This window comes from Pogona vitticeps, chromosome 3 (genome assembly GCF_051106095.1).
Source record: "Pogona vitticeps strain Pit_001003342236 chromosome 3, PviZW2.1, whole genome shotgun sequence".
In the NCBI taxonomy this organism is placed as follows: Eukaryota; Metazoa; Chordata; class Lepidosauria; order Squamata; family Agamidae; genus Pogona; species Pogona vitticeps.
Window position 1 is genome coordinate 219,194,970 of NC_135785.1, and position 27,194 is coordinate 219,222,163.

The window sequence follows — 27,194 nt, forward strand, 5'->3', positions numbered from 1 at the left end:
GCACAGTACATTCCGTACAGTCACCTCTTCTCACTCCCCATGGTTTATCCATCTACAAGGATCAGGTGAGCTTCCTACTTTCTCTGCTGAGCCCACACTCCCCATTAGTCTTTCTGTCATTTGCTGCAGAAATCCCAGTCACTTTGGGGGAGGGATGCTCTGCGCTCTCTGGCAATTAGTAAAAACAATCATTACTAAGTCATTACCTCCTCACAAATGCCCCACCCAGGCACACATACAACAGATAAATTATGAAGTTGGGGAGAGGTGAAACTTTTACATGTTCTTGTTTGTCATTTGAGCTATATAACCATGTTGTGGTTTGTTTAAATGATGCCAGAGGCCAGAATGAGTTTCCATCAGTAACTTCAAGTTAATCTGTCGTTTCCGTAAAGAGGGAAACAAATATTAGTATATAACAGAGATGTGTTTGCCAACAGATTTCTGTAAGGTCTCTGTTCCACTTTGCAACCTGTGGGAACTATAGATGAGGAATGGAGTTAGATGACCACACTACAAGTAAATATAATGAGAAATCCATACAATACAAGGGCCAAGAGTCACCTTCTTAACAGAGCTACACAGCAGAGTTTTTTGCAGTACCAGCTCAGAAGCACAGCCCGGCCGACAGCTGGGGGTTCAGTTTTATTGGTAAGAAGCCTCCCAGAACAGCTTCTTAAAAATTGAGACCCTGGTGATTCAGCATTCCTTATCCCAAGTTCTATGCAGTAACTTATTGACACATATTAAGACTGCCATAAATACTGTGAATTATTACAAAATCTGATTTATTTAACCATTTAGAATCTCAGTTCCAGAATCACTGTTTTCCAGATTAAAACAAGTAGACATCTTCCCCATCATATTTACTGAACATTATAGAACAGTTCCTCTCTCTTCTGCTTTCTGAGAGCTTGCCTCCCACCTTCTTTTATAATTCTTCTCCAGCGTGGGCACATTTATGTCCCAAGGGCTGCATCTTGTACCTTGGAGCTATCTCTTGCCTTCCTCTGCCACCAATGAAACATTTGATCTGAGCAGACTGTCCACTGCAGAAAGAGCCACTTTAAGATGATGATATTCCAGCTGGATCATGTCAACAAAGATGGACTTAGGGTGTCATATGTTTTTCAGGTGCCTGCTTATGTGCCAGGTAGAGGAAGAGAATACTGGAGAGAGCACTGACGAGAAATATAACATCAAACCAGCGGTGGTAGAAGTTAAATTGTAATTCTCCTAGAACTTCGGTAATGATTGTGCGATACTCTAGTGGCATGCTCATTCGAATCAGAAGCACTGAAGATACAAAATACATTCCCTGCAGAGAAGATAAAAGAAACATCAGATATCCCATTTTCCCTCCTGCTTCCATAACTGAAAGAGGACAAATAACTGTTCACAACACTGGCTAAAATACTCACCATAATCTGTGCCAATAACAAAACAATAACATTAGAAGACTTGCTGCTTGAGATAGCATAGAAAAACTGTAGAGGAAGAAAAATAGAGAAAATAAGTACATGGGTTTACACAAATCACTTTCTTGAGAGGAGACAACCACATGGCACCAAATGTATATTTAATAATGTGTCTAGGGCTGAATTGGAAAATGCTTTGAATGTTCATCATACAGGGCAAATTCCTCATATATAAAATGATTAACAAGATAACTGTTCTTATTATAACAACATCTTATTCAGAACAACTTCCTTTTCTAATTGGCTAACTTAGTTGTAACTAGAGATGGGCACAAATTAAAAATTGAATCACCAAATTCATTCAAAAAATCACTAATTTGTCAGTTCATAGTAATACTAATCAGTGCCCCCAATGAATGTTTACTGATTTTTAATTCGTTTGGCTATATAATGCTCCCACCCACCCAGGCACCTGGAGACACCAAAATTGCAGGGAAACTTCCTCTGACACTCTTCTACAATTCCTCCAAGTTTGGTGAAGACTGGGTTTCAGATGTCCAGTTATACACCCACAAAGTCCCCCCCCCAGCACCTAGAGACACCAAAATCAGAGAGAAGATCTCTAGTTGTAACATTAAAGTTATTTGTGTTGGAACTCTGTTCTGCCTTCTGATAATATCCCACAATGCACTCTGTATTTGCCCTTGTATTTGCTAGAGATAAGGAGGTATGTATTCTTTTGCAAATCCATACGTAAGATACTATGCTCTATATACAAGCAGCTCCAATTGTCTATGAGCATTTATTCAAAAGGAAAAAAAAATCTGATATAGCTGGAAACAATCAAGGAACTGCAATGGCTTGCAAAAGAAAAAAATGCCTGATTTTCCCAGTGCCAAGATAAACATCAAAGGCATACCTAACTGTATCTATTCTTATAAAGATCATCCCGCCTTGTAACCCAGTTATCAATAGCCATTACATGAGCAGTGAAAAGGTGTTTTCTGCCTTGTCAAAAACAATCACTCTGAGAGTCTTCATTTGAGTATAAGGGACAGCAGCATTCCAGAGATGGTGCATTTGCCAACTGTAAAGGTAAAGGTTCCCCTTGACATTTTTAGTCCAGTCGTGTCTGACTCTACGGGGCGGTGCTCATCCAGCTTTTCAAGCCGTAGAGCCAGTGCTTGTCTGAAGACAAGTTTCCGCTGTCACGTGGCCAGCGTGACTAGGGAATGCCGTTTTACCTTCCCACTGAGATGGTACCTATTTATCTACTTGCATTTACATGCTTTCGAACTGCTAGGTTGGCAAGGAGCTGGGACAAAGTAACGGGAGCTCACTCTGTCATGTGGATTCAATCTTACGACTGCTGGTCTTCTGACCCTGCAGCACAGGCTTCTGCGGTTTAGCCCACAGTGCCACCACATCCCTTTTGCCAACTGTACCAGTATGCAAAGTAATATTTATGTCTCAAAAGGACTTTTAAAGCAGAGTTGTCTATACTATTGAGAGCTGAAGGTGCTAGACTACAATGCTCTAATTAATCTAAAAGACAGTAGAAACTGATATTCCACTGCATAATCCCATGGTGTTCTAACTGTATTATAGTGATCCATACAATTCAACTCTCATGAGAAGCAGTCTCAGTTTTTCACAAGCAGCAGTAACTCTGTATACTCAGTATAATGACCAAGACATAACATAGCTAGAAATGAAGGGGGAGATGGAATGCAACATACAGCTCCCCTGTTCCTTTAATGTACAGTTCTGTCTTAACATTCGTCTGACCATTCTGACCAGTCACTCTCCCCTTTGTCCAACCTGTCATATAACAGGACTGTGTCCAGGCTTACCTTTGTTAGAGTGATCAGCAAACCCCTGATAGAGGTGACAATAATTATTCCAACAAGAATAAAAGAAATATGCTGGGACCAGAATTTTACCTGCAATGATACAAATGGAAAATGGTTAAATCTCCAGACAGAATCCTAGCTAGATGAGTCAAATATTAATCTTCTAAGCTGGTCAATGTTAATTTCAACTCAATAGCAACTCTACACTTTGGGTAAAGAGGACACCAGCCCTCCAGGTGCTTCCCAGTCCTTAAAAGATTCCCCCTTCCGTGACAACCCCAACTTACATCTAGAACACAACGCTGTGTTCCCACCTTCATATTTTTCTTCTTCTCCTCTTCCTTTGCTGTCAAACAGCATTGCTATCAGGGCTACCATGCTTGGTATTTTTCAGCAACTCAGAAGTATGACTCCCTTCTCTGTATTTGAGAGGGGCAGCCATGACGAATGACCCTCAGAACCTCTGAGCATTTGTCAGGTCAGTTGCAGTTATGCGGGACCCAGAATTGAGCACTATCTACAACCAACAGGCTTGGTATTGTTTGAAAGGAAACAACTTCAAAACCCATCTGTGAATGAAGCTGAAGCAGTGGTTAAAGTGACAAACAGACCCCTGAATCCTAGGCCTACCTTTGTCTTCCTAAAGTAGGAAACACAATTTCTGAAAAAGGAAATTGCCAAATGCTCCTGATATAGGTAAAACTGAGTGGTAAAAAGTTTAAGACAGGCAAGACAAAGGTTAAGGTCTATGTGAGGAGGGGAGGTGGGGAGGTCATTTTTACAGTCACTTTCAGGATCCCACATTCACTTCCTAAGAACCAAGTCCCACAAATTCAACGGCTCTTATTTCTGAATAGATACGTATACAACTGCACTACTGACTTTTCAAAATAAAAGAAGTTTGTGGGATGCCTTCTGCACATGTTCAGAGATGTGCCAGAGATCTTTGTCCAGTGGTATATTTTGAATCTCTTTCCTACTCATCCATTTCTCACAAGAAAAGTGATGTGGAATTTCACTTAATCTTGTTATTGATTTACTACAGAGTATATGCCTTACTAATAATAAAGTGTAGGGTTCTGAAGCATGCAAAACCCTTTCCCCACATTAGCTCACTAATCCATACAGCAACTAATCCTTACCCCAAGTCAGGTCAGCATTACTTTGCTCTACCTAGTCCAAAATACCTTTGCAACTTTTTCTGGGCTGATCTGCTTACACACTGCCTATTCCTGACGCTTGTTATACTAAGTCAGAGAATCTCCCTGGCTCTGAAATGGGTATTCATAATTCTGTTGTCTGACCCTCATACTTAGCAAATGCTGATTTTAATTCCTCAAGCAAAAAAGCAGAATCCCCATTCCTGGAAGATCTGTATTTATTCCTTACTTGCACTCCTATGATTGTTAAAGGCAAAGGAACCTGATGAAAAGAAAGGTCAGTACTGCTACTTATTCCCAGAAAAGATGACTGGATATAAGGTATGTTTATAGTGGGAGGAGGCCTGTCTCTTTTTTCCACTGCCTCTACCCCTGACAGTTTAGCAATACTGTGGGATGCAAAAAGCTAGACTAACAAAGGCTGCAATTCTATGCACACAGGAGTTATGCTGAGTCGCTTCCCCAGACAGGTAAAAACTCAGCCTGAAAGCTGCTTTCCCCACTGTGATAGAGCTGAGCACCGCTGAGCGACTTCTTTCAAAGACGACTGGTCCTTTCTGGAAAATCTGGGACTAAACTCTCTGAAGTAAGACACCTCACTGAAAGACAGTTCTCCCAGTACACAGTCATGGCAACGTACAACTTTTCTGAACCAAGACAAGACATTATTCTTCAGTTCAGTTGAACATGGCAGCAAGTTATTGTGATGTATAGTTTGACAAGACAAGACTCATTGGGCAAGACAATAACACTAGAAAAAGTGGAAGGCAGAAAGAAAAGAGGAAAATCTAACATGAGATGGACTGATTCATTAAAGGAAGCAATAACCTTTAATTTATGAAACCTGAACAATGTTGCTAACAACAGGACTTTTTGGAGGTCATTAATTCTGGTTATGGGCTGTCAGTTTGCCTCTGACTTATGGTGACCCCATGAAAGAGTGACCTATAATATGTACCACTGAATGAAGGAGTGACCTTCAAAATGTCCTGAGCTCAGCTCTTATAAACTCAATGTTGTGGATTCCTTTATGGAGTTAGTCCATATCATATAGGGTCTTCCTCTTTGCCTGCTACCTTAAACTTTCCCTAGCAATATTGTCTGGCATGTCTTGCCTTCTCAAGATGCAGTCAAAGTATAAAAATCTCAGTTCATCATGTCATGATATTTGTTTTATTAATGTCCAGCTGCAGTCCTACATTTGCACTTTCTTCTTTCACTTTCATCAGAAGTAACCATAATTCAGAAGTGACTTGACAGCACATAACAATCAAGATACAGCTTAAGTGTGCTTTGCAAGGGAAGTGATTCTTTCCAAGGCAAGATGGGAAGGATGAGGGGGGAAATTCACCTATCTGGCTCTGCCTACTATTTGCTGTTTGCTTTCCCCATTCCCAAAGGCAATGGGCCCAGTCTACCACTGCTCTAGATATTTCATATGTCTGTATAGTGTCTTCAGTGTTCACAAGAATACTTGCACATGAGACACTTTTGTTGCAAATCTACAGCTCTTGCCAACATTGTATTCACTGCCTGTCTGCATCCAGAGTGAAACCTTGGGGTGGCTGGAGGTGTAATATGAGATCCATCGTGGTGTAGTGGACAGACTCTCAGACTAGGATTCAAGAGCTCTGGGTTCAAATTCCTGCTCACCTCTTAAATATCTGCCATACTTTGTAAATCCTGCTAGGGTCACCATACATCAAATCTGACTTGATGGCACAAAACACAGATGAAGGTATATGAATCCTCTTTTCATGAAGATGGTAGCTGCTGCCATCTTCTGGGCAAGCAACAGAGCAAAACCTAACTTTCAAGCAGATGACATCCTACCGTATTTCCCTGAAAATAAGACAGGTCCTTATATTAATTTTTGCTCCAAAAAAGCATTAGGGCTTATTTTCAGGGGATGTTTTTTTTTTTTCATGTACAACAATCTACATCTATTCAAATACAGTCATGTCATCTTCTTCTGGTTGCTGCACAATAGTGGAGGATGGGGTTTCACTTAACTGGGGCTTATTTTTGGAGTAGGGTTTATATTACGATCATCCTGAAAAATCATACTAGGGCTTATTTTCACATTAGGTTTTATTTTCGGGGAAACAGGGTACTCAATAACCAATGTTAAATGTTGATATTCTACAGTTTTAGAACACCTTCTATTAATACAGACACTAAATATCAAAATCGTGAATTATCACAAAATGTGAAGTCTTGAAAAATATGGCTGATATACACAACAAGTTGTGTGTATACAGAAAGCTTTTTTAAATTCTCTGTAACATTATGCCAGACAACACCAAGCATCAGGATCACCACAGGTTTATAAAACAGATTTATAAATACAGAGTTTTGAAAATATTTTTCCCAGTTGGAAACTTTTTTGTGATTTATCAAAAAGAATCTATTCATTATACCTGTCAGGTTGGGCAAAACCTTTTAATCTGGCAGTCACAATGAATGGCATTAATTGGCAGTTGTAACATTCTTATGTGGTAAGACAATACTACAAGAGAACCACATAACATCTCACCACATTCGTATGTTAAAACTGTCAAACAGTTAGTGCATTCAATGTAAGGCATCTAAAATGATATATACTATCTGACCTGCAAAGTGCAGCATAAAATTCTGGCTAACCAACATTTCCAGACATATTATGGAGGCTATATGGATAATAAAGGCACGATACGTTTCTATGCTTTAAACATTGTGAGGCCTCTTAGACTCCCTTACCCCACACCCTCTTCCAGCTATTATTTATCCTGGCTTTTATACTTCACATTATGGATTATTTTGAGCCCACTAACCTATACAAGGAAAGGGGAGTCTCTCACATCCAAGCATGACATTTTATCTCTTTTTTTAAAAAGTTGCTTCTAGTAGTAAAACAAATGGAAAGCAGACAAAGACAATTTTCTTAAGTCACTTCTCCAAAGGCTTTCATGTATTTTCTCTTTTGCTTCTAAGCCTCAGCTTGAATTTCTGTTCAGTACTGAAGTAGTTTATTTCTATGGAACACATATGTACTAGCAGATTATGTGATTTTAGATCTAAAGAGCTACTTTAGATGAACCTAAGGGATTGTACACACCGAAAAGGATTTGTCTCCTCCACATACAGATATGCTTTGTGTGCCCATGTGCAAGAGAGAGACATGATACCTTCATGCTGTTATCACAAAGTGGTCAGAAACGAAGCCCCCAACCCCTTGGATCTGTTCTGTGGATCCTGCCATGATTAGTAACCACAAAAGGCTGAAAAAGTGCATGGTAAACCTATGCCATTTTGATACCTTATAAATGGGCTCTGCAAGTTGAGTCATGGCAACTGGACTTGAGTAGCAAAATGTTTCAACCTGACAAGAAAGAAGTCCAGTTGCCATGAATCAACTTCCAGATAACTTCACCTGGATGACTGAGAATCTTCACAAACTTATAAATGGGCTGAAAATAAAGGACTATCTATGCATCAATATGGATGTAACTTAAAGTCAGACTGACACATATTGTGTCAGTCTGAAAAACAACACTAGTTAAAAAAATTAAGCAGTGAGGCAGTCTTGAAGAGCTTGAGAATTACTGCAGGTTCCAAGCAGAATTTCCAATTAATGTCCCCCTAAAATTAACATAACTGAAATAGTGTTTTGGGCTAATGCACTACTTTGGGATTTAAAAATGTGAATGGTCATAAGTGTAACATCTTCCAATGAATTTCAAAAGGTTGTACATCCTACCAGGAAGTTAACTAAAACATCAAGCTCTAAATAGAGTTGAAGGTAATCAGAATGCAATGGAACACTGCAAAACAATGTGGTATTTATTAGAAGTACTCACATCAAACTGGATCCCTAAATAATTCACAGTGATTTCAATTCCCCTTGTAACTGGATCTGTTTTCCCAACTCGGTCAAATACAATATTGATTGTAGCCTGAAGGAAGGAAAAGAGAGAGTGACACACAAAGCTACTCTTCTATAGTATGGAAACCACCCACACAAAACTCGCCAGTGATCTTACACACTTAAGTGTGCAATCCTAACTCAAATACATCCTGGGAGTAGGCGTTGGAGTTGGGGCAAGCCTCCTCTGCTGGCAATAATCTCCTCCTCCTGGTTGATTTCAGGAATCTAGGTAATCTACAAAATAATCTGCCAGCAGAACTGCTCTCCTGATTATGATCTGCTGGCAAATGATTTGAGAATGCACAGCGAGACCCAGGGTTCTGCAAGACCTGAAAAAAGAGCCACAATGCTATTGCAAATTTAGATTAAGGCAAGAACAGTCCTAAGTAATTTCCAACATCCCTGGGTCAGAAGAGGGTTGCATCCTGAACTGCTTCAGTTGGCCTAATGTTGGGTCTGATGGCACGTGACCATCCTGGCTAGTTAGGACAGCACTTTTATACATCAAAAGGCATACATGTCTTGCCTGAAAACTGATTTGATCCCTAAACCAGTGGTTCTTAACCTTTTTGAAAGCAACGCCCCCTTGAGCCATTGAGGAAGTTATCATCGCCCCCCTCCCCGCAGTGATATTGATTGATTGATTGATTGATTGATTGACTGATTGATTGATTGATTGATTGATTGATTGATTGATTGATTGATTGACACTTAAATCCAATGACCCCTGAAAACAAAATTCAATTCCAAGAAAATGAAATGCCCCCAAAAAGTAACATTTAATGATTTAGTTGCAAGTGAATTTTAAGACACAAAAAGAAATATAAAAAGGGCATAAAAACAAACCGCAATGCAGGAACTAAAAATTTCAAAATGAAAACTCTGAAACTAAATTAAGATTGGAGGAAAATATATATTCATGCACATTGTAAAAAGGCTGCAGCCATCTTCACAGGTTTGGCTTGCTCCAGCGCCCCCCTACTGCCCCCCTTCTGCTCCAGCGCCCCCACGCCACCCATTTTCGTTCTACCGCCCCCCTGAAAAATGAAATCGCCCCCTGGGGGGCATTATCGCCCACGTTAAGAACCACTGCCCTAAACAACTGGGAGTCAGACTGTATTATGACTGAAAATGCAAGAAAGTGAGGAAAACTCTCTACTAAGCACAACTTCTGCCAGACTACAAAATATAAATTGTCATCACAATTGTAATTTACGTACCATAAAAATTTTCCAGACACAGTAGATGGAGAAAAAATAGCCGAGAAAGTTGAAATATTTTCCTTGGAATGTTTTAGAATATTCTATTCTTTCCTGGAAAGAAATGTGTATTTTTTCAGGTTCATGAGACATTCACAGTAACCAACATGGGTATTGATGGGTTTCCCATCAATAAACAATTAACATATCATATAGATTATGTCCATGAATAATGCACACTGGCCCATTTACAGCTGCCAGATCAACATTTGCAAAGGGTGCATAACTTCAAGTTACGTAAGAGGGAAATAACCTAGACTTCTAGGAGTACCTTCAAGTCACAAAGCATGCTCTCTATGTATTTCTATTAACATATTTGTCTATGAAAATACAGTGGTGCCTCGCTTAGCGAGTGCACCGTATAGCGATGTTTCCGTATAGCGATCCCTTTTTCAGGATCGCTATACGGAAACATACCCGATCTTCGCAATGGGGAAAACCCACATTGCGAAGATCGGGTATTGCGGCGGCCATTTTGGAGCCGCCGAACAGCTGTTCGGCGGCTCCAAAATGGCTGCTGGAAGCCCGAAATGGCTGCCGGCAGCCATTTTCACGCCCTGCCCTCGCTTAGCGAGGGCGCGAAAATGGCTGCCGGCAAGGGGAATCCTCGCTGAACGGGTAAGTAAGCAAAGTATTGGAACGTATTAAACTAAGTTTAATGAGTTTCAATACGTTTTCCCTACCCGTTTAGCGACGATTCCGCATAGCGAGGTTAATCCGGAACGGATTAACCTCGCTATGCCGGGCACCACTGTATTAACTTTTACAAGACACAGGCATTCCTTGCTCAACAAAGCCTGTCTATAAACCATGGCTAGGGAAACTTTGGCCTCCAGATGTTTCAACTTCCTCCCAGATGCCCCAGTCAGGATAGCCAATGGAAAACAAGTAGTAGTCCATAACATCTGGACAGCCAAACATGACCTCACTGTAATAAATGGACAACAAATGTACAAAGTTCTCCCAACATGGCACAGATGTCTGGTTTGTACTAGAATACATTATCTCAGAGAAGGTTTGAACTGGGTGAAGATAGTTTAATCATCTCCTTTCTGAATTTTAAGAAAAAAGACAGGATGGGATATTATAAAGGGACAGCTCCCATACTGCACCAGTCTTTGGATGATACCTAAGTTTGGACTAAGTTTTGCTCCTACCCTGGAGTTTATTACCCACCCATCAGGCACAAGAACACTCCCCTTAGCCTGCACCTTGGTAGCATGGAGGTCAGCTGTTTCCAAGAAAAGCTGCCGACTCAGCTCCTCCAAGGCATCTATTTCCTGCTGGATAACTGCCAGATCTGGCAAACCAAAGTTGTCAAGGACAAAATCCCATATAAAATCATCTGAAATGCAACACAGACCTCCAGTTTCCACTCACCCTTTAGCCCACAACATTTGCACAACGTATGAAAATATCTCAGGGATAAGGAACATAATATAAAATGCCATGCTGTTTCTCTCTCTCTCTCTTCATTTATTTATTTGCTACCTTTCTCCCCCCAGGGACTTAAGGTAGCCCATAATATGTAAAATTACAAAAGAAGCAATGGTTTTAAAAACAGCATATAAATATCACATTAAAAACAAATAAATATATATTAAACTTAAAAACCAAGATTAAAAACCATTTTCAAACATCTGCAAGATAATAAACAAGCATTCTTGAGACACTTACTGCTTAAAAGCCTGCCTAAAGACCAAAGTCTTTGCCTGACAATGGAAAGACAAGAGAAAGGGAACTAAACTGGCTTCTCAGAGCAACCTGGGAGCAATGACTGAGAAGGCCTCTCTTATGTCCTCGCCAAACAAGCTTGGGAAGATGGTGGAATCTAGAGAAGGGCCTCCCCATAAGATCTTAAAAGCCCAGGAGGCTCATATGAGGTTTACCACCCTTCAGGTAGCCTGGACCCAAGTCATATAGGGCTTTATAGAACATAACCAACACTTTGAATTGGGCCTGGAAACAGATGGGCAGCCAGTGAAGCTATTGCACTGAGTTAAATGCTCCCTATAACCAATGCTAGTCAGCAATCTAAACAACACATTTCTTTGCAATGGCTCTCAATGGCAAAATAACTGTAACACATTACTGCTGTCCCAGGAACATTATGGTTAAATCCACCTGTTAAATCCCAATTGGACCCCTTAAAGGAGGAAGACTTGTTGAGTAAACACTGACATAGGTCTCATTGACTCAGTGGGGCTCCTTTAGAGGGGACTGACAAATCAATTTAGCCCTATGTGTCCCATGCAAGGTAATAGCCAAAAGCCTGAATTGCAACTTACCTTTGTCGATCTAGAAATAAAGACCAGACACTGGGTCATTACCCCAGTATGTGCTGCTAGGTATAATTTGGTATCTGTGTGTGAGTGATACCACAGTCTGCCAATTATCATCATGGGGCAAAATTTAACTGCAAGTCTCATTGTCACAACATAAGCCCTAATTTTAGGACTTGCCTCCTCCTTCTTTCATCTCTTAACTTTTTTTTTTTCACCACCTATCCTTCAGAGTTCTGAAGAATTGAAAAGCTTGCAGACCTTTGTGGCATTTTACCAGTCCTAATAAACGTATTGTCAAATTATGGATTTTAGTTTTACTCATTGGCCAGCATGACCAATGGCTAGCTTTATTTCTATTCCTTTACTACCAATTAGAAATTGTATACCATTCCCACTTACAAGATTGCAATGGATGACGCAAAGTGGGTTTGTACTAGAGATGGGCATGACCTGCAGGTTCAGCAGTTTGTTTGTCAATCAAATGTCATTCAGCACTTCAAAGCCCACTGGTGTTCATGTCTGGGTCTTTCTAACTGTGATGATGTGGAAAGGTGTTCGGGTGCATCTTGAATGGGCAATCAGGCACTTGACTATAATGCACTCTGACACTTTATCAATTACCTGTAATTAGCCCTGGCAAGTTACACAGACCTTATGTTCTGGCCAGTATCTGGCAACATCCCACTGTAGTAAGTAAGCAAACATTGTTGTTAACCTTCAGTACAGGGGGAAATAACAATGCAAGTGTCTGATTTCACGGGACTACCTAGCTAACTCCATACCCGACTCCATGTCTCCCATTTACACACTGTTACTTCTGAGAACTGTTCCTTGATAAAAGGAAACCAGCTGACTAAGTGTCTCTCTGGATCAGGTTGTGGTGCTTGGCACTCACGGGCACTGTACTTCTGTCGTGCTTTTAAATGTATAAAACTTAACAGTTGAGGGTCAAGGTTTCTCTATAGCCTCTTCTCTATGCATTAACAAATCCCCTTCATGACTTCTTTCAGTTTTAACCCAAGCAAGAATTCTCCACTACCTACAACACACACACACACACATACACAGTTTCTATTTGCCAAAGCTGAAAATAAAGGATACTTTCACTGCCTGGTGAAGATGCCGTAACACTTTTTATCATTCCCCAGAAACCAGTGGGCTTATTATGCACTTCTCCTCTCTGGAACATATTTCTGTGAACCATTGCTATCCTGATTGGGAGGAAAAGTCAAGAGCTAAAAAACAAGAGATACAAACTAGAACCAAAATAACCATAGCACATGGTCACAGAACAATGGATCTACTGCTCATTACACTCAGAGAGGACCCAATGAAATCAGTGGCCAAAACCATAGTGGATATTTAAGCATGCACAAGAGGAATCACAAAAAATGCCACAAAATGCCAGTTTTATGTTGGTTGTGTGCCGGTTCACATGGCTGACTGCATACCTTGCTTGCACCCAGCACCTTATCTATCAACTGCACTTAGCTGTAGCTATCTATCAACTACATCAGTGGTCCCCAACCTTGGGCCTCCAGATGTTCTTGGACTACAACTCCCAGAAGCCTTCACCACCACCTCTGCTGGCCAGGATTTCTGGGAGTTGAAGTCCAAGAACATCTGGAAGCCCAAGGTGGGGACTGAACTACATTGTTGCATGCATAAATAACCACTGTCTGGGACTTAAATTTAGTCACAACCAACATACTAATCACTGTGTGAAATCCAGTAGTAAGTTTATTTATTTACAAGATTTTTTAAGCCACACCATTACTAGTGGTCTCGCACAGGTGGTGATAATGATGGTCCGGCCCCCTGGGGCCAGACTGTCCATTCACAATTCCTCCGCTGCCGCCAGCTCTGTGATCCTTCCTATCACTCCGAAGCTCGCAATTGACTCGCCACTCCTGGCAGGAGGCAGGACGACAAGCCTCCCTGCCAGGTCGAAGAGTGGCTTGCCGATCGCGAACATGAGTGATAAGAAGGATCACGGAGCTGGCAGCAACAGCTGAATTGTGAGTGGACAGTCTGGCCCCGGGGAGCCGGACCCTCGTTATTGCCACCTGTGCAAGGGTATTCATATACAAATACAAATAGCCCCATCTCTAGCTCTAACTTTACTGACACCATTATCGCACACGACAACGTAAATCATTCTATCCGGTTATCAACTGTTTTAAGGTATTTTAATGACTATTTGATTTCCTCCAAGACAAATATTTTGTCCACAGGAAAGTCACCGCTTGGATGGAAAATTCTTCAAAAATAAAAAAATAAAAAAGATTCTTTACTGTGTTTGCCTTACCTTTTCTTCTTGCTGATGATCATATCCATTGTTTGGAGGAGCCGACGTTCCAAAGCAAGAATATCTGCATCAGTCACATTCCTACACAGAAATATATATGGACCTTTTCATACGCCTGTCGCCTCTAGAATAGCAAACGTTAACACAGCCCCTCCCCAGGTCTGTGCATCTCTTACACCCACTTCTCTACTTCTACTGGAGCACATTAAGATACAAAAATACAGATGCTGAACAGGGCCAAAATAATAGCCAATATCAAGTTAGTATCATTGTTACTGAGCCAGAGGAGATGGACAAGAGTTCATTTCTGGAAAGTTTGTACTCAGAATCAAAGACAGAGCAAACCAAGAGGAAACAATAGAACAGAGGTCAAAAAAAACCAAAGGAAGACAAAAATAAACAAACTAGGAAATTTTGTTTACCTTAGAAAATAAGACATATAAGTGTATGGACAATTGACTGCACCAAATCCAGAAAGCAGGGCCATGAGGGTCACCCCAATCACACCCACCCGACTGATGAGCTGCTCTATGGATAGAATTCCTGAGGGAAAGGAAAAAAATATTATCTTAACATCACCACTATTTTCACTGACATAAAACAAAGCAAACAATCACTCACCATGATATTACTTTGTTTTGAACAAGATAGGAAAGAAATTCAGGCGTTTCTCATGTCCCAGGCATGCAACCACTGACTGGACAGACTCATAAGTTGAACAGCCAGTGGAGAAGACCCTGGACCAAGCCAGGCTTGGGCCACCTGGGCCATCCCAAATTGACACACCAAACAAGGGGTCTCCAGGCTTGCAAGAAATGTGGCATCCCCAGGACCTGATAAGAGCAAAGGGACCGGCTACCCACTTCCAGGAGCTGCATGATCTCAGGTGCAGATACATGGACGCCAGTTGCATGGCTGAAGAGGTGACAAAATGACTTGCTATGTGCCATGGAGCTATCCCTTAAAGACTTCCTACATGGAAGGAAAGGAAATAGAGCCTGAAGAGAGTAGTCCTGAGCCAGCAGTGTAAGAGTACAGCTCCAGCTGCTGCTGGAATAGGATATTTGCTAGGAACTGCCCTGGGTGCTGTAACATGTCGTGCTGACCCTGCTCCATGGGGTCCCCAGTTCCCCCATATCATCCATTTCCACATCCTGGCACTCTTCAATGGGCAAAGACAACTACTAATGCAGTTACAATTACTTCTTATATACAAGACTGCCACATAAGGAAGATACTGAAGTTAAGGTACAATGTCTTGTCATCTTTATAAACAATCTGCTTGCAAATTTCGTTCCTTTCTGCAGTCCTAGAAGGGAAACTGCGGAAATGTTTTCTGTTCTCTGGCAGACTCTCTATCATGCAAGTGGGCAACCACTTACTGTGATACTAGTCATGTGCAAGGGGGAAGCATGCTGAAGGGGCAAAAATACCACATCAATAGAAATTGGGCCCATGTAATTACACATTTCTTTTATTAGATCTTTAATCAAAATTCAAGAAGCATAGGAAAGTATAATTTAAATACTGAATTTCCTAAGACTGCAATCCTATGAACACTTTTTTGGAAGCAACCCCAATTGAACACTTGGATTTGTATCTAAATGAATATGAACGGAATTGTGCTGTACAAGTCTTATTATACATAATTATACATAGTTTATTAAGTGTCTAGAAATCAATCTTAATTTTTGACATTTTGAATAAAGCTCACAGTCCCTTTTTCCACAGATCAAAAATAAATAATAATATAGTAATCCAAATAAATAAATAATATGCAGTGCACAGTGGTTTGTTTCAGATAGTTAGGAAATCAGACAATAAACTGAAATACTGCATGACACTTACCATGCTTTGGACTGAGGATAGGAAAAGGATCTCCCAGTTTCCAGAAGAAATACATAAATACTAACCAGACAACACAGGCAAAAAGCAGTCTGTGTCTGTGTACTAAAAATTAATGTTAAAAAATCAAGAAAGAAAGATAAAGAAGGATCATTAATAACACTCATATGTTACATAAAGCGACAAATATTATCTAATTTGGCACTCCAAAAAATTTATGCCGTTGCATATACTTACACAATCGGATGTTGCTCACAACAAAGTAGCCAATATAAAAGGGCACCATGAACACCAGGACAAGCAAAATCACACAGAGGTTTAATTTCCAATGAAAATACCGAGAGCTGGAAATAACAGAGGGATTTTAAACACATTATCATAATTCATCTGTTTCTTCTTTATTAGACAAATAAGTAGCGCCTTTGGAAGATGCTATTGTTGCTAGGCATGCGCTTCAGAAACTATAGGCAGTGGTCATGTTGCTAATTGTGGGTGTGGCTTTTAGGTCTTTGAAGTGGTGGCTGTGATGGAAATTGAGTTTGAGAGGCAAACTGTTCTTCAGTAAATAAAGCGATCACTTTGCAAATGAAATCAAATAGGCAGACCTGGGCGAAATGTGGCCCTCCAGATGTTGCTGAACTGCAACTCCCAGCAACCCTAGCCCACAAAGCCAATAATAAAGATTGCTAGGAGTTGCAGTTCAGCAACATCCGGAGGGCCGCATTTTGCCCAGGTCTGCCATAGAGACTTGCATACCTTAGTGCTCTTGAACCAACTGTACTAGCTTCCTATTTATTTCCAAACTGATTTCTGATGTATAAAGCTCTACACAGCTTAATGACAGAATATCTGAAAGACCACTTCCTGCCATATGAGCCTGTATAGAATCTGAGATCTTCAATAGGGATTTGCCATTTCATGACTGTGTGGTAGGGCTCCAACTCCCAGAATTCTGGGAGTTGCATTGGTGCCCATTAGGATCTACAGAGGCATAGTCCCAAAGCATTACATGTCCCACAAAGGCCTAGGTCTCACAGGAAACACAGGGACTTTCCTTTTTTGTACATTAACAACCGAAAATCTGAGTCTCAGACACCTGCAGGATAGACTCTGCTCTGGGCAAGTAAAATACAGGTGCCTGTATACGAGTATCTCTGGGCTGGAAGTCCCAGAATTCTTCCTGGGGAATTCTTGGAAGAATTCTGGAAGTTGGAGTCCAAAAAGGCCCCCAACAAATAGCTCACTCCTAATCTTTAATCTTCTGAACCTCCCACCCCAAAGATGTCAAGTCAGTAAGCAGACAAGCCCCAGCTTCTTCTGTAGCCTTTCCTAGTTTGTGAAACTCCCTCAAGGGAGGTCAGGCTGACTCCAGCCTTATGCCCTGTTTTCACCTAGCAGATTGGCGGGGCTTTGGGAAGATGGGGGGAAGCGCTTCCCCCCATCATCCAGAAGCCCGCATTTTCGCCCAGCTGATCGGCGGGGCTTCAGGTTGATCGGGGGAAGCGCTCCCCCCCATCATCCCAAAGCCCGCATTTTCACCCAGCTGATCAGCAGGGCTTCAGAATGATGGGGGGAAGCGCTTCCCCCCATCATCCCGAAGCCCGCATTTTTGCCCAGCTGATTGGCAGGGCTTCGTGATGATCGGGGGGAAGCGCTTCCCCGCAATCATCCCGAAGCCCTGCCGATCAGCTGTGCGAAAACGGTGTGTGTGTGATGATCGCTTCCCCACAATCATCACAAAGCGATTTTTCCCCATAGGGAACATCGCAATGCGATCGCAAAAGCGATCGCAAAATCTTCATCGCTATGCGGAGTCGTCATTAAACGGGGCGCCCGTTAAGCGAGGCAACACTGTACCTGGCTCAAACATGAGACAAAGCTGCATGCATATTACCACTAGTTGTGATGTCATTTCAGTTGTGCAAACGGAACCTGCCCAACAGGATTTCTGCCTCTATACCTTTATCCAATCCCGTGTTGCACTTAAATAATAAACTTCACATTTTAGAGTGAGACAAAACAAAACTTTATAAAGTGACAAGCAAACAAATAAATGAGCACATCAACTATATCAAGACTACAACAAGCCTCTCCAAAATTAGTTGTTCTACTTACCTGCTATTTAATACGCCTAGAATCTCAAAAATGATAAGTTCAAACATAGTGCAGGAGAAAGCGAAGGTGACTGAAAAGACAACCTGAACAACATACTGTCGCACCTGCAATATTTTTAAAAGGACAGAAATAAATACCTTGTCTGTAAGGAGGGAATTTGATAACATATCCGAGAAGAAACAGTAGATTACCACAGTTGAAAGCACAAATGCATGTTTAAATACAATGAGGCCTATAGTTGAACATGCATTTTTTGCTGAAATACAATTTGCAGTAATGGTTTATCTGAGAATTATTTAGCTTCCAACAGTTCTTTGCTCTTAATGTTTCATTACATTTTGTGTAGCAAAATGCAAATATCCTTTTCAGAGACCAAGAAAATCCCCTCTAAATTGTTCTGTGACAGTTCTCAAACAAAACATATAGTAAGCGTGGAGAAATTGAGTATTTGAGAGAGGGAAATGAAGTATGTAAAATATTGCTTTCACCTGTACTTAACCTTATGACTTAAGGACTGTAAGGACAACCAGAAGCATGTTAAGGGAAATGTCCCACTTTGCCTTTCCCTTCCAAACATTTCATAGTAGAAGCTGGAAGAAGGATCTGAGATTCCTATGCTATCTTGTAACAGCAGAATATTTCAAAGTATCAAGTCACCAAATGGCCCATTAACTAGAATAAGAGAAAAATCAACAATGCAAGTTTCTTTAAGTGGTAGGATCCTCTCAAGGGGGGAATCTTTGTGCCCCTGTGGGTTGTCTTATTCTCATGTAAACCAGGCATCTGCCAGCCTACTCTGCTTTGGCACAAGTATAGAAGAGGTCAGTTTAGAATGTTTTTATTTTATAGTGTGAACTTTCTTTGGAAATGCTCTGAGTCTGCTTTGTGTTACTGCTCCATAGTTCTGAGAAATCCATTTTGAGTAACTGAGTGGAGTTTTCACTTTTTTACCCTTTTCAAAGTAAAAAGATGAACTGTGTTGTTCTTTTCTTTCTTTTTTCTTTTAATAAAATACAAAAAATTATTTCAGGTTGCTAGTTGAATTTTGGATAAGAGAGGAAGTCGGGGTAACGAACACAATGCTTTAGTCTCACTATGGTATTGGATATATTAAATGGGGTGGTGGCAATTTACCTCTTTAGGTTAAACTCCCTAGAGATGCACTAGCCTAGAGAGCTTGGGAATGGAAAAGTGATGTCCAATTAAACTGAATAGACCCTCATCCTTGCCACTTCCCTGAGTCCATCCATCTCAAGACAAAAAAAAAGTACAATGGATGAGTGGAAGAAGGTATGGGAAGAAAGGATGAAGGGACATGCAAAGTGCGAAGTTTCCATTCACACACTGATCCTTCCATTCACCCTTACAGTTCATGTAAGTTCATGGAGTCATGAGCAGGGAAAAGCAATATTTCCCTTCCTTTATATTTTTTCCAAATATGATAAATATTTCCCGAAAATGAAGAAAATATTGCTTTCCCCTGATTGTAAAATCCTGCATGGCCCTATGGGCACATGCAAACTGTAAGGACAAACAGAAGGGTCAGCATGTGAAGGAAAAATTCCCACTCCGCCTACCCCTTCATAATTTCTGTGTGTCTGCTTGCATATATGTCTTGTTGACCTAAATGAGGGTTACTCTCAAGCAATTGTATATGCACAGATTTATAGCTGTAAGGAAGCACGTTGCATTAGCTCATTTTATATAGTGGACACTACAAGCTTCTCTTTCCAGATTGTAAGTGGCCACTTATGATCTGAAAGGGACAATTGCCCCCTGAAATTGAGAAAAAAAGACAAAAGAGTTGCAGTCTATTATGTTACAACTGGCATATGTGCTCTGATCATCCCTACCTCATAGTCTTTGAAGAGCTGGCGCATGAAAAACAGCCATCCAAATCCAAAAAACAACACCTGCAGAGGGACAGAATAAGAGCAGATTACAGCTACAAGACAAATTTTAATTAATTCCTTTTAAAGTTAGCAGAGTATGAGGTACAAACAACAATTGCCCAGAGAAAGCATAAGAAGAGCTTAAATCTCAGTAGCCCGCCCCTTTTCACAGTAACTAGTACTTTATATTTTAAAATAACTCTAGAGGTACACAAGAGTACTTTATGGAAGTAAGATTGTTAGGATACTGAAAATAATGTGAAATGGGCAGCAATTTGTTTCTTCTTAAAATATGGATCCATGACAAAGAATACCTTACAGCAATGCTCTATATTTACCAGCAAATTAAAAATGGAAGAGGAAACTATAATTGGCTATAAAAATGTTTTCACTCTTTTTTAAAAAAAGTTCTGGAAGTATGGAGCTTTGTAATCAAGAATCCTGATAAAGCAATCTTATTTTGCTTTAAAATATTTTTATTCCATCCTTCTAAGCAAGGCCCACCCAAAACAATTTACATCCAGGGCAAGTATCCTGGTTTATTAAACATTCTGGAATTTTGAAATACAGGTTTTGACTAGATTACCTGTAAAGTTTGTTGTTGTTGTTATGTGCTGTCCAATCATCTCCAACTTATAATGACCCTATAAATGAGTGGTCTCCATACTGTCTTGTCCTTAACTGCCCTTTTTGACTCTTGTACACTCAAGCCTGTGAGTTTCTTTAGCGAGTCAATTTGGTCTTCCTCATTTTCTCCTATCTTCCACCTTTCCTAGCATTATTGTCTTTGCCAGAGAATCTCACCTTCTCATTATGCACCCAAAGTGGGACAGCCTCAGTTTCAACATTTTTGCCTCCGCAGATACTTCAGGCTTGATTTGATCTATTTGCAAAGTTTACTTCTAGGCTGTTTATATTTATGCATACTTTAAATTATCGTAATGCAGCACAAGACATCATAATGCACAGGTTGAAAAAATTAAATATGGATAGCCCTGCATGTGATCTGCTCGATTTGGTATGGAGTATTCATTGCTTCACGGATTGCTGCCTTGTCATGGCAAAGGAGCTTGAGTAACTCAGGGAAGCTATGGGCTATGCCGTGCAGGGACACCCAAGACAGACAGGACATAGTGGATTAGAAACAAAAGGCTAAAAGATATGACGCTAGAAGATGGGCCCCTCAGGTCAGAAGGCGTCCAACATGTTACTGAGGAAGAGCGGAGGACAAGTACAAGTAGCTCCAGAGCTAATGAAGTGGCTGGGCTAAAGCCGAAAGGACACACAGTGGTGGACGTGCCTGGAAGTGAAAGGAAAGTCCGAAGCTGCAAAGAAAAATACTGCATAGGAACCTGGAATGTAAGATCTATGAAACTTGGGAAGCTGGAGGTGGTCAAACAGGAGATGGTCCAACAGCAAGAATAAACATTGACATCCTGGGCTTCAGTGAACTAAAATGGACAGGAATGGGCGAATTAAATTCAGATGATTATCATATCTACTATTGTAGGCAAGAATCCCGTAGAAGGAATGGAGTAGCCCTCATAGTCAACAAAGGAGTGGGAAAAGCTGTAATGGGATATAATCTCAAAAATGATAGAATGATGTAAATACAAATCCAAGGGAGACCTTTCAACATCAAAGTAATCCAGGTTTATGCTCCAACCACCAATGCTGAGGAGACTGAAATTGACCAGTTTTATGAAGATTTACAACACCTTCTAGAAGTGACACCAAAGAAAGATGTTCTTCTCATTATAGGGGATTGGAATGCTAAAGTCGGGAGTCAAGAGATAAAAGGAACAACAGGAAAGTTTGGCCTGGGAGTTCAAAATGAAGCAGGGCAAAGGCTAATAGAGTTTTGTCAAGAGAACAAGCTGGTCATCACAAACACTCTTTTCCAACAACACAAGAGGCAACTCTATACATGGAAATCACCAGATGGGCAATACCGAAATCAGATTGATTATATTCTCTGCAGCCAAAGATGGAGAAGCTCTATACAGTCAGCAAAAACAAGACCTGGAGCTGATTGTGGCTCTGATCATCAGCTTCTCATAGCAAAATTCAAGCTTAGACTGAAGAGAGTAGGAAAAAACACTGGGCCACTCAGGTATAATCTAAATCAAATCCCATATGAATACATAGTGGAAGTGAAGAACAGATTTAAGGAACTAGATTTGGTGGACAGAGTGCCTGAAGAACTTTGGATAGATGCTCGTAACATTGTACAGGAGGCAGCAACAAAAACCATCCCAAAGAAAAGGAAATGCAAGAAAGCAAAGTGGCTGTGCAACGAGGCCTTAGAAATAGCAGAGAGGAGAAGGGAAACAAAATGAAAGGGAGATAGGGAAAGTTACAGAAAACTGAATGCAGACTTCCAAAGAATAGTAAGGAGAGACAAGAGGGCCTTCTTAAATGAACAATGCAAAGAAATAGAGGAAAATAATAGAAAAGGAAAAACCAGAGATATGTTCAGGAAAATTGGAGATATTAGAGGAACATTTTGTGCAAAGATGGACATGAGAAAGGACAAAAATGGGATGGGCCTAACAGAAGCAGAAGACATCAAGAAGAGGTGGCAAGAATACACAGAGGAATTATACGATAAAGATTTGGATACCCCCGGATAACCCAGATAACGTGGTTGCTGACCTTGAGCCAGACATCCTGGAGAGTGAAGTCAAGTGGGCCTTAGAAAGCTTGGCTAACAACAAGGCCAGTGGAGCTGATGGCATTCCAGTTGAACTATTTAAAATCTTAAAAGATGACACTGTTAAGGTGCTACATTCAATTTGCCAGCAAGTTTGGAAAACTCAACAGTGGCCAGAGGACTGGAAAAGATCAGTTTACATCCCAATCCCAAAAAAGGGCAGTGCCAAAGAATGCCCAAACTACCGTACAATTGCACTCATTTCACACGCTAGCAAGGTTATGCTCAAAATCCTCCAAGGTAGGCTTTAGCAGTATGTGGACCGAGAACTCCCAGAAGTACAAGCTGGATTCCGAAGGGGCAGAGGAACTAGAGACCAAATTGCTAACATGCGCTGGATTATGGAGAAAGCCAAAGAGTTCCAGAAAAACATCTACTTCTGCTTCATTGATTATGCAAAAGCCTTTGACTGTGTGGGCCACAGCAAACTATGGCAAGTCCTTAAAGAAATGGGAGTGCCTCACCACCTTATCTATATTTGGGACAGGAAGCAACAGTTAGAACTGGATATGGAACAACTGATTGGTTCAAAATTGGGTAAGGAGTACGACAAGGCTGTATATTGTCTCCCTGCTTATTTAACTTCTATGCAGAATATATCATGCGAAAGACTGGACTGGAGGAATCCCAAACTGGAATTAAGATTGCCGGAAGAAATATCAACAACCTCCGATATGCAGATGATACCACTCTGATGGCAGAAAGTGAGGAGGAATTAAGGAACCTTGTACAGTGGTGCCTCGCTTAACGAGTGCACCGTATAGCGATGTTTCCGTATAGCGATCCCTTTTTCGGGATCGCTATACGGAAACATACCCGATCGTCATAATGGGGAAAACCCGCATTGCGAAGATCAGGTATTGCGGCGGCCATTTTGGAGCCGCCGAACAGCTGATCGGCGGTTCCAAAATGGCCGCCGGAAGCCCGGAAATGGCTGCCGGCAGCCATTTTCGCGCCCTGCCCTCGCTTAGCGAAGGCGCGAAAATGGCTGCCGGCAATTGGAATCCTCGCTGAACGGGTAAGTAAGAAAGGTATTGGAACGCATTAAACTAAGTTTAATGCGTTTCAATACATTTCCCCTACCCGTTTAGCTTCGATTTCGCATAGCGAGGGTTAATCCGGAACGGATTAACCTCGCTATGCGGGGCACCACTGTACTGAAGGTGAAAGAGGAGAGTGCAAAAAATGGTCTGAAGCTCAACATCAAAAAAACTAAGATCATGGCCACTGGTCACATCACCTCCTGGGAAATAGAAGGGGAAGATATGGAGGCACTGACAGATTTTACTTTCTTGAGCTCCATGATCACTGCAGATGGAGACAGCAGCCCTGAAATTAAAAGACGCCTGCTTCTTCGGAGGAAAGTGATGACAAACCTTGACAGCATCTTTAAAAGCAGAGACATCACCTTGTCAACAAAAGTCTGCATAGTCCAAGGTATGGTTTTTCGAGTAGCAATGTATGGAAATGAGAGCTGGACCACAAAGAAAGCTGACCGCCAAAGAATTGATGCTTTTGAACTGTGGTGCTGGAGGAGGCTCTTGAGAGTCCCCTGGACTGCAAGGAGAACAAACCTATCAATTCTAAAGGAAATCAACCCTGAGTGCTCACTGGAAGGACAGATCCTGAAGCTGAGGCTCCAGTACTTTGGCCATCTCATGAGAAGATAAGACTCCTTGGAAAAGACCTTGATGTTAGGAAAGTGTGAAGGCAAGAGGAGAAGGGGATGACAGAGGATGAGATGGTTGGACAGTGTCATTGAAACAACCAATATGAATTTGACACAATTCCGGGGGGCAGTGGAAGATAGGAGGTCCTGGCGTGCTCTGGTCCATGAGGTCACGAAGAGTCGGACACGACTGAACGACTAAACGATTCATTGCTGACATACTGTACAAAAGCACTGGGTGGCAAGCAGGGGAGATACAGTTACAGACAAAGAAGACCAAGAATGTACAGTTGCCGATATCTGCCATGAAGAAAGACCGAGATCAATATGGACTGTGTCTGGACATTTTGTGGCAACTAAGTGGTGATATATACATATCCACACATGAGTGTAATCAAGTCTTTTTATCACTTATACAACACTTGTAGTGTGGAATGTGCTTTCAAATACTCACTTTGGTTCTTCGGAAAGCAACTCTACCAAAAAATACAGCATTTGCACACATCAAACCCCTTTTCCTGCTGCTGCATAAGACTGGAATGGAAATGCTGACTACCTTCAAATAAATACTGTATTCATACTAGGCTTTGGGACATCTTTTTAAACATGACAGTTGAAATGAATTTTGCCATTCCTATGTGAGAAATTCAAATGTTAACTAGAGTAGCCGCTGCTCCATCATCAAAAAGAGAGACATCACAAAGAAGATAACGGAAGACACCAAAAGACAACAGCATTATTTACAAAAAAGAGGACAGTTTTGCATTCAATTTGCACATATACACAAATATAATCATCATATTACTATAATCTAAACTGAAATATAGTACTAGTAAGAGCATGCACAAGACTGTGATAAGGTAAAAACACAAAGGCACAGCACTGAAATAAGAGTAGATATAAATCAAATACAAATAAAGCACAACATGTATTAACTCTCTGAAATGCCCCGCTGTCTTGTATTTTCTTCAGTTTAAAAAGGTAAAGGTAAAGGTTCCCCTTGACAATTTTTGTCCAGTCGTGTTCGACTCTAGGGGGCGGTGCTCATCCCCGTTTCCAAGCCATAGAGCCAGCGTTTTGTCCGAAGACAATCTTCCGTGGTCACATGGCCAGTGCGACTTAGACACAAAACGCTGTTACCTTCCCACCAAGGTGGTCCCTATTGATCTACTTGCATTTGCATGCTTTCAAACCGCTAGGTTGGCGGGAGCTGGGACAAGCGACGGGAGCTCACTCCATCACGTGGATTCGATCTTACGACTGCTGGTCTTCTGACCCTGCAGCACAGGCTTCTGTGGTTTAGCCCACAGCGCCACCATGTCTTCAGTTTACTGAAAATGTATATGTGTGATTGTGTATAGAAGAAAAATGAACACTGCAGTTTTGTTGAAATACCTAGCTAGGCAACTATCTATTTTGGAGGAATCGTCTGAATGTCAATTTCTGAGACTGACTTCCCATCGGACGTTTATACAGTATTGGCATGCAACACCATATACTACCCACTATTCATAAGTAGCTATATCAGTGTGTGTGTGATCTGCATTTTTTTATTACAAAATAACTCCCTCCAGCAGAACTACTCATTTAAAAAATGAGAGAGAAGCAATTAGAAGCTCAACAAAAAGGCAGAGAGTCCTTCAAATGGATGACCATCCTCCTCCCGGAGAGCGGACATACAGCCGGCCACCTTAACTACACATGGGATTTTAAAAAATAGTTCTGAATTAAAAAAATATCCACTCCTACACCCTCGAGTAGCATACCAAAAAAAAAAAAAAACCCTTCAAAGACACTTCAAATGCCATGGGACCTATGCAGCCATAATATATAATGCACCAACCAATGCACACCTTGCTTCAAAAGAACTCTCCCTCTCTTTTTCTAAAGGAGTTGAAAGATGGAGGCCGGCAGCAGGAGATAGTTTTCCAGAATACAAATAGAATGGGATATAACTCATCACCTGGACTCACACACTCTTTAAATACACGTGACATAAGGCTGCGGGTGTGCAAACAGAGCAGGATTGGGTTGGAGGAATGCCTTGAGCCACTCCGGCTGCAGGCTTCAGAGCTGGAAACACTGCAAGCAGAAAGCAAGCCCCTCAAGGCTAATCTACTTAAGGAGGCGGAGAGGAGAGCTACCAAGGGAAGCACAGGGAAAGGTCATTTCTCACTCCCCCCCCGCCTTCATCATTAGTACAGTCCACACCATCCCTTGCAACGGGAAGTGGTACAGTCCGCCCTGCTCCTCTCAGCCTTCCCCTGGGGGTGCGCAGGTGTGTCTGTCTGTCCAGCCAACGAGCCCGAGTGGGTCGGAGCGACAGTCGTGGGGGGGTCTTTGGGGGGGAGAAAAGAAGGAGAAAACAGGGCTTCTTAATAAAATAACTGGGGGAGGGAGCGGACGGAGGGACCCTCATTACCTGAGAGACGACCATGATGCTGGAGTCAATCAAGAAGCTCATGGTGGTTAAAACTCTCCGGGAGGGGAAATGGGCGCCCTTGCCTTCCTCTCCCCCCTCCCCCGCCTCTTGCCTCGGCTCCCCTCTTAGTCAGCCAGCCTCACGGCTGTCACTCAAACTGCGCGGCCGCGGGCACGGCAAGGGCGGGGTCAGTGGGCTCGAGAGACGTCTTAGAGATACGAAATAGAGGGAGCGGCTGGCCTCATGATCTTGGAATAGAACTTCCTGGTTCCTTTCTCTGTTTTCTCGCTCCCTCTGTCTCGGGTAGACTTCCGAGGTCCCTATGGAAGGAGCGGGATAAAACCAAAC

General features: G+C 41.6%; 1 protein-coding gene across 1 annotated transcript; it reads right to left on the minus strand.

The window, feature by feature from the left end:
- Positions 1–771: 771 nt before the first annotated feature.
- On the minus strand, positions 772–27,039 carry GPR89B (G protein-coupled receptor 89B). Its single transcript, XM_020810964.3, has 14 exons — positions 26,847–27,039; positions 20,004–20,063; positions 18,151–18,254; positions 16,273–16,379; positions 16,039–16,140; positions 14,613–14,733; positions 14,191–14,271; positions 12,984–13,093; positions 10,809–10,897; positions 9,559–9,651; positions 8,271–8,366; positions 3,272–3,361; positions 1,422–1,487; positions 772–1,318 (listed from the first exon to the last, which is right to left on the minus strand). The coding sequence occupies exons 1-14, from the start codon at positions 26,886–26,888 to the stop codon at positions 1,112–1,114; spliced, it is 1,368 nt and encodes a 455-aa protein (XP_020666623.1). The 5' UTR covers positions 26,889–27,039; the 3' UTR covers positions 772–1,111.
- Between the last annotated feature and the right edge of the window lie 155 nt (positions 27,040–27,194).

Bases quoted from the DNA above. Each gene is read 5' to 3' on its own strand.
- GPR89B (XM_020810964.3), bottom strand. From the start codon at position 26,888: ATGAGCTTCTTGATTGACTCCAGCATCATGGTCGTCTCTCAG. The intron at 16,380-18,150 runs GTAAGTAGAACA...TGTTATTTCCAG, and splicing joins CTAGGCGTATTAAATAGCAG to CTCTCGGTATTTTCATTGGA. The intron at 14,734-16,038 runs GTAAGTGTCATG...CCTTTCCCTCAG, and splicing joins TATCCTCAGTCCAAAGCATG to GAATTCTATCCATAGAGCAG.